The 8,748-nt window shown below is 34.0% G+C and overlaps 1 protein-coding gene across 1 annotated transcript; it reads left to right on the plus strand.

The window, feature by feature from the left end:
• On the plus strand, positions 368-8,742 carry LOC110012286 (vacuolar protein sorting-associated protein 53 A-like; the record flags this gene model as incomplete). The annotated part of the gene is made up of 7 exons (XM_020695233.1): positions 368-486; positions 1,050-1,144; positions 4,332-4,388; positions 4,535-4,685; positions 5,622-5,692; positions 7,550-7,674; positions 8,736-8,742. Coding segments are annotated over exons 1-7 (564 nt in total), but the record flags the coding sequence as incomplete, so codon positions are not given.

Below are 8,748 nucleotides of genomic sequence, written 5' to 3' on the forward strand. Positions count from 1 at the left end.
ATTGGAAATTCCCACCGTTGGTTGAGCGCATCATTAACTACTCCAACAGCTATAACCAGTCAGTTCCGACCCAGATCCGAAGATTAGCTCTCCACGGATCCGACCCGTTTGCCATCAAACTCGCTCAATATTCGCTGTTGATGCCAATTGAAAAGGCGTTCATTCTTCTCGTCGGCAGTTCGGATTTCGGCAGCGGAAAAGTTAGATTATCAGCGTGTTGAAACTGCGCAACTGAAGTGAACCTACTGAGAAATTCACAAGGTAAAATGAGAGACGACGCGACACGATTTTTTATTTTCTTTTGACTAATTCAGTAATTTCGAGGATTAAATGCATGACTGGGATCCAATGCTGAGTTTATCCTGGCGTGTTTGGTGGATTTTTTTTATGTATTTGTTTTCTTAGTTTCAGCTTTTGGATTACGGATAATGGCGGCGGCTGACAAGCAGAGTGCTTTAGATTACATCAATCAGATGTTCCCTACAGGTATGATTTACGTGCTCATTGCTATGTTATGGATGATGGTTGTGTAAAATTCATATCAATTGTAGTTTACGATAAGTTTGATTTATAGGCATGTTTCTGCATGCGTGTCTATACTGTGATATATTCAACAGTAATTTGTTTTTTGTTGTTACTGGCTCCAGTCCTCATGCAGTTATCATATAATTTGATTATGATTGGAGATTTAGGAGTCTCATTGCCTTTAAGGTTGTCGAACTTGGAATATTAGGATTTGACATACTTTCCATATATTTGGAGAACTTGTTGCAAGAAAATTCAGAACTGTTACAATGTTCTTTTAGTTCAGTGAAGAAGCCCAAGCCACGAAGCACTTAGTATGCTGAAAAAGAATTTATATGAATTGCAATAGAATGAGCCCCGTCAAATATTCTCTAAGTGATATATGAATAAAGGTTTGGGCTGTGTGAAGCTTAAGAATTTGTCTTTACATTATGCTTGAAATTGTTTCTTGAACCTTCAAACGTTGGTTAAATTAGTATTTGCAAGTTTGTTTATTGACAATGCGAAAGACGGTTTACATGCAGAGGCCTCTCTGTCTGGTGTTGAGCCACTTATGCAGAAAATACACAGTGAAGTTCGTAAAGTGGATGCTGAAATTTTAACAGCTGTTCGTCAGCAGGTTGGAATATCTTTTTATGGGTTTCTGTATGGGTTTAATTATTAAAACTGAACATTTGCTATAGTTGTGCTTCACATGATTAATTTTTATATAGGTCACCCCCTTTAATTGGTTATTGCATCTGGAGTTTCTAATCACGTTGAGAAAGATGCTGGTTGAATATAGGGAATAGTTTGCTGCTTTTGGCTTGCCCCTTTTTAAGGTGAACTGAAGCAAGAGGCCATATTAGTGTATATCATATAACTTAGTTTCTTATACTAGGTTTCTATGGATTGGATAGCTCACTCAAGATCTTACCTCTAGTGGATAGAACTTAAGCTTACAAATCAAAGCTTGTAAAGAGTATGTGTTTGGTGATAGTTATAAATGGCACGTTATGGAGCGTGCCATGATGCGAAAGGCAAGGTGCATTTTTGTGGGGCACTGGGCACGCCATGGTGCTCATGGCTTGCCTAGCCTTAAAAAGCCTGGCCTGGGATTTTTATAAAAAAATAAACCCAAATCTATGCTAGTTTCTTGTGGATAATTACACATTTCGTCCTCAAACTTTACCACTAATTCAATGTTGGTTCTCAAACAATTTTGTCCTCAAATGTTGGATTTTTTGATGAAATTGATTCTTTTATTTAAGAGCTTGTTAAAATGGACCTGAAAAAAAATTGACTGAGAGGAAGACAGCCGTGTTGGAGAACATGGCATGCCTTGTTTCTTTCTAACTTTCATTATCAACACCAACTGAAAATTCACCAGTGCACTCCTAAACTATGAAATTAACTGCAACAATGTACAAAATAATCACCAAGAAGAACAACCAGATTTCTTCATCATTTTGCAACAAATCACCAAGAAGAACAACCATGGGAAGAAAAACAAGAAGCAGTCATGAGTTATTCCTTCTTGAATGGCAAAGGTCACCAACAGCAAACAATGAGTTTGCCCAAATTATGGGGTAAGTTGCTTGATATATACATATATATATAGGGAAAAACGCAAGCAATCCCCTTTTGATATTGAAAATGAGCAAATTACCCCCTTATGAAAAAATAAATAGCGATTTTCCTCCCTATATTTTTTAAAATACAACAATTTACCGCCCTATAATGAAACAATTTACCTCCATATATAAGGAGGTAAATTGCTTTATTTTAAAAAGTACAGGAGGGTAAATTGCTATAATTTTTTCATAGAGGGGTAATATGCCCATTTTCAATATCACTGAGGGGATAAATTGTTATTCACCCTATATATATGTGTGTGTGTGTGTGTTTTTTCTGGTTTTCTAATGTGAATTATGAATTATTGGGTAGATTGAATTTTTATTTTCTAAAAATGAAACAAAAGAAAAGCTATCGTAGCTTATTCCAATGGTTAGATAATGAAATATGTGAGAGATTAAAGATGATCAATCTTAGATTTGCTGAGAAGAATTAACAATTTGGAACATGATGTGATAAATTATAAGAAAATGAAACTTAGTCGAGGAGTCAATTGATTTTAATTTGGTATTTCATTTTTAATTGATTTGTTGATAAATTTGTTACATCCATGGTTTAGGAGTTCCGTAATGTATTTGCAATTCATGTTGACAGTGGAGATAAGAAAAAAGCATGATTGCAACATGAGCTGAGGAGAACACACCCAGGCCGTGTTCTAGGTGTGTTCTCCAACACGACTGTGTTTCGGGCCATTTCTTTTGTTTGACAACCAACATCGAATTAGCGTGAAGTTTGAGAATGAAAAGTGTAACTTCCCCTAGTTTCTCTCTTGCAGTAACTTTTTTCTCCCACCTCTTCAACTGATGTCTTCTTCTTTGTTATTTCTTGTTTCTTTCATCTATTCTTTTTTGTTTTCTCTCTTCCCGGATGCTACAGTATTCTCTCCTTTCTTGTACTTTTTCTTTTCTTTTATGTCAAAGGCTACAGTTCCACCTCTTATTTGTCTTATTTTTTTGTGTGTTTTTTTCCTTGTATCTTCAGTAAATTGTTGACTACTTTATTATTATGATGTAGTATATTGTTATCGTTTAATGCCATAACTCATGTTTCTTCCTACAATGTAAATTTTTGCCTAAGTAAATAAATTTGTAATTCTTTTTGCTAAACTTCTAAATTTGACTTTTTCTTGAAAATTTTGGCTAAAAAGTTAAAAACCTAATGTTGAGGTTGCTGATTTTGGTAAAACTACTAATGGTATAAACATATGATTATTTTTGCAAATATGTTATGCTACAAAAAGGGAGAGCGCCGCACCATGGCATTCTCCATCATGCTCCTTAACAACTATGGGTTTGGTTCATGCTCAACTCATTTACTTGATATCCATCAAGTAAATGTTTAAATTAGTCAAGTTGTTCAAGCTCAGTTGAAGTTTCTCTATGGGTATTTAGAAAGATTAAACAAGCCAAGTTCTACCACTAGAGAGTTAATTTTGTAATTTCTAGATCTATGTTAAAGAGAGCATCGTCCACTTATACTAACTACATTACTGATCATAAAGCAATCTCTCAAACGAAAAATATAACATTTGAATATCCGGATTTTGTATGAAAATAGTTATGAACCATGATTCGTCTGATTTAGCCATTTATTCATGCTATTCAGTTTCAAAAGTTCTGTTTATTGTTCAATTTATTAAGGTCAATAAACAGATGAATTATGTAAATCTCTTTAAGAAAGTGGAAGATATCAAATTCTTGAATAAGTCTCTGTCAGTCCCTTGTTACTCCTCACTTATGTTAGGCAAATTAACATGGAGTAGTATGCTTTGCTGCATAGGCATGTTTATATTAAAGAATTCCATGTAGTTATGGTTGTTGATCACTTCTTTCTCACTGCTGTTGTGATAATTATCACATTTTTTAAAACTGGGTGGGTTTCATTAGACTTCATGTGTAACGAAACGAGATTCAGTTGCTCCATGCAATTGTCTTTATATGGAGATGGTTGTCACATCTCTTAGGAATCTTTCTTCTTTCAGTTATGTTTGTTTACTATATTGTTTTCTAGATACGATGAGCAGGCGAGCTTAGATTTTTAATTATGGTGGATCTTGGTTGATATGTATAATTTTAGTCACTTTTGGTCGATATCAATGAATTATTTCTCCATATCAACATAGTTGTTGTTACTTTTATTATTTAATGATGCTTTCCTTTAATGGCTTGTTTGGTTGCCTTATCTCTTAAAAGAGTAACTCAGGAACCAAGGCCCGGGAGAATCTTGCATCAGCTACTCATGCTGTTCAGGTTCGTTCATTCTTTTGTTGATTTAATTTCCTTGAAGAAGTTTGGTTCCTTGTGTATGCGTCTTTATCTTCCTTTGATTTGGTTCCAATATCTTTTGATTCTGTATTGCTGCTATTTAGTTAATTTGTTTTTACCATTTGAACCAGGAACTTATTTTTAAGATCCAAGAAATAAAAACAAAAGCAGAGCAAAGTGAAACAATGGTTCAGGAAATATGCCGTGATATTAAGAAACTGGATTTTGCAAAGAAGCATATAACTACAACAATTACTGCTCTTCATCGTCTTACCATGCTGGGTTAGCCATTTTACTCTTGATTCTCTAGAGTTCATCTTGGCTCCTTTATTCTTGTTGCATTTAGGTTTGTGAGGCGTACTGTTTTCGGGATGAGCTTTGGCTTGCCTATTGACTTTGATTCTCGAACAATTGCTATTTAGTTCCAGATGATAAAAGAATTTGTTGAACGTTTGCTAATTCATTTCCTTATGGTATATATATTGCCGTAGTCCTTTTCTTCTCTTGGTACTTTTGGACTACCAGAATCAATGTTCAAAGGGCTTCAACATAGATAGTGGTTATCTGATTGCTGTTTTCTGACACCCAAGTTTTTGATGGACTTTGGGTGGTTAGACGACTACTTGGATATCAATGAAGGAGAACTCCATAATCTATTGCATTCACAATTAATTAGGTCAACAAGTCAAGATAGCATTAACTTTCTTTTTGTAAACCATGGTGTTGTTGTATGTCTGTGAGATGAATTGTAGCGGACATGCTTTTTGCCATCTTCCTTACACCTTTATTTTCTTTTCAGCTATCAAGTTTTCTCTAAGGTATCCCATTATTTGTATACTTTTTGCAATCTCAAATAATATTTGCCCAATCCTTTTTCCATGTTATTTTCTTATATATTATAGTTCCTTTGGAAGTCTTTAGGGCTATTGTTATCTTTATAAAGGATATGTATAAAGTGCTATCAGTTTTTCGTCAACTGTAGGAAAGTTGAGTTTAATACTCTAGCATGAGGGCAGTGTTTTGTAAACTTTACTTTCTATTGAGTGTTTTTGAAATGTCCAACAAATCAGCACGTTTTGTTTTGCTCGTTTGTAGTGAGAAGCATGCTTGCCGTAAGTTATTGAAAGAGATGTAAAGATGTGACTTCTTAATCGATCATTTATGTCTTTTTATCTGATTTAAGAAAAAAATAATGCAATCTCTCTTGTTTTATGACAGTCTCTGCTGTCGAACAACTCCAAGTTATGGCTTCTAAAAGACAGTACAAGGAGGCAGCTGCACAGCTTGAGGTAATAAATAACTGTTAGAGAGCTTGCATGTATTTTATTTTGTAGTCATAGATTAGATGCTTATCATACATTTATTTTCATGGATCTCAGCTCTTAAGCAAGCGCTCAAAATTTTTGGTATTAAGGGCATCCCCATTTGTGCAATATGTTCATAAAATTATACTAGTGTTTTCAATCTCATGTAAAATATCTCAACTTCTTTTCAAGGTATAGGGTTTTCGGTGGAGAAAGGAAGGAGTTAATTGTGATCCCTTCTTAGGATGTCTAGATCTGAATGTATATTTTCCGTTCGGGAAGTTGGAATTGTCTCTTGATTAATTAATTGATTATCAAGTGAAACAAAAATTATTATCATAAGAATGTGAAGAGATGAATCGTATGTATTATTATGCTGCTTCTTATCACCAAACAAATGTGCTCAATGCGACAGGCACTCAACTATTTATTCTTCAAATTCTAATAAAATTGCTATACTTTAGCAAATTCCAATGATAATATGAGCTGTTGTGAAAATCTAACGTGATATGGCGAACATTAATTAACATTATTAAAAGATAATCTCTAGTTGGCGGAGGCTTTAGCAATGACCTTTTTGGATATGATGCATGATATTATCTTGCCTTGTTCACTTTTCATTTGTTTTTCCCAATTGAAAAAACTACTGATAGATTTCAAAGACATTAAAGATATGAAATTGAATTTTATAAATAATTTAGAGCTTTCTTAAAAAGGCATTTTCGAAGTTCATCATATATAAGTTGTCAAAAGTTAGATTTTGGTATGGTGATACATAGAAAGATTAAACATGGTTGAAGTGTGTTGATAGACATTATCCTTTTCCTTTTTTCCTACTATTGCATAATTGATCAGTACAAATACAAACTAAATTTAAAACAGATATCCTGGCTATATAATACAATATTGTCATTGGGTCTATGAAATTGTGTTTAAAGACTCCAAACATAGTCACTGATAAAGTTTCAATATTCAACTATTTGTTTTTTGTGCATAATTAACTGCAAGTTTGCTGAGAAGTCTTGTCATGTTGCTATCAAGTAACTGGAGACAAATTTTCAGTTATACAATGATTAGCATGATATAGAATTTTTTCTAGGAACCTTGCCTTTTTTCCCTATTTTTATTGAAAAGATCAGAATGAAGTGTATTTTGTTATCCAACACACTGGTTTTTCACAGCTAGAATTACGAATGATTTTACCACAGCTAACATTTTTCTTTAATGTATGAATTGGTCATACTGGTTTACTTACACTATAAAAACATTTTCATTTTGGTACCATAAGACCTTTTGTTTGAATAAAATGCATATTACATAGAGAGTTCAAGATGCTTGTATTTGTTATCTTCTGTTCATCTGTCTTGGTTTTCTTCAACTGCAAATGGTAATTTCATATTCAATTTCCACTTTTTAAATACGAACATGTTTATGACCCTCGCAGCTGTATATTTCTGTGTTATCCCTCCCATCAAATTAAAAGGATTTGTAGCGGCATTTAATTTCTTGTCAGTTGTTTAATATGTGGCGTACTCTACAAAAGTAGAAGATATTGGGATTTTGTTTCATTTTCTATTGGTTATAGTTGTCTTTCAGTTGCTCTCAGGTTCAATATTTCTTAGAGGGATAAGTATAATTTTCAATTAATTAAGATACTATTTTTGTTTCAATGAACATCTCTGGCAAATTAGCAATTCCTTTTTGGCTCTTTATGTAGTTATACATCCAAATGGCCAGTCGTAGAAATTGAAACCTTGCTCGGTCTTATTGGTTGTTGTCTATATATGGATATTTTGCTCAGTCATGTCATTTCCATAATATGGCTTGACGCCTACATTTCAGGCTGTCAACCAGTTATGCAGCCATTTTGATGCTTTCAGAGATAATCCAAAGATCACAGAGCTTAAGGACAGGTTTAAGAGCATCAAACGAATTCTGAAGTCACACGTGTTTTCAGATTTCTCTAGGTGTGTAAATGCTGTTTGTATGTGTTGCTTTATGTCATGTATCATGCTGTTTCCTGCACATATGTGAATTAGCTAATTGCTGCTACATATGTGTTCTGTAAGAGCCCAACACTGCCAGTCAAATATTCTTTCTCTCTGCACAGTTATATGCAATTGGTAATGTTTGATCTGTTGGAAGACGTGAGATAGGAGAACAAATTAAATATTATAGCAACTTTCTCTATATTGGGATCCATCAATGACAAGCATTCTCAGCATCGAGTGCATTTCTTGTTTTTTGAGTTTTTAGTGACGTCCTCGTCCGGGTCCATATTAGCATGCCTAAAACTTTATTTGGATGTATACATTGTTGGTGTGGGTTGATTTTTTTACTTAATATTACATGGAAACAAACTTGTCCTTGGGAGTCTGAAATAATATTATTAGCAACTAGCATATTTAATTCTACCCAGAACTTCTCTATTGTGCTATGAGTATTTGCTTTTTTCCCTATGTGATTCAAAGCGGCTCCTGCAAGGATGCAGGAGGAGCAGCTGACGGAATTGTCCATAATACCCTTATTATACTTAAGCCTCTGGTGCTATTATCTCTTAATATGTGTTCATACCAGATAACCAGCAACAAGAAAATGTTTAGACACCCAAATACATATTAGAACAAGAAGTGACGTGTTACTTCTTTGTTTCTTGAGCACTGGGCATGTGCTCACCGGAGTATGACATGTGGCAACTTTTTAAATCCTTCTCTTTCTCATATACATTTTTCTTCACTTATTCATGATTCACTTTTCAATATTATGGATGAATGTCTGACATTGGGCAAATCTCGTTCTAAAATTCTCTTATATCAGATTGTTTTTCCCTGAGGTAGTTCAGAAAAAGCATCTCATGGTTTTCTATATTTAATATGGTGTGCTTGTAGTGGTTAATGCTTTGCTTAATTTGGGTTGAGTTTCTCCTAGTGTGAGATGTGCCATGTTCCTCATGTTTTGTCTTTACTTTTTCCCATTTATTTGTCTGTTATTTTATTAAGTTTCCTCGCTATCTATTCTTTGTCTATAGCTTAGGTACAGGG

Source organism: Sesamum indicum, linkage group LG7 (genome assembly GCF_000512975.1).
Source record: "Sesamum indicum cultivar Zhongzhi No. 13 linkage group LG7, S_indicum_v1.0, whole genome shotgun sequence".
Taxonomy (NCBI): domain Eukaryota; kingdom Viridiplantae; phylum Streptophyta; class Magnoliopsida; order Lamiales; family Pedaliaceae; genus Sesamum; species Sesamum indicum.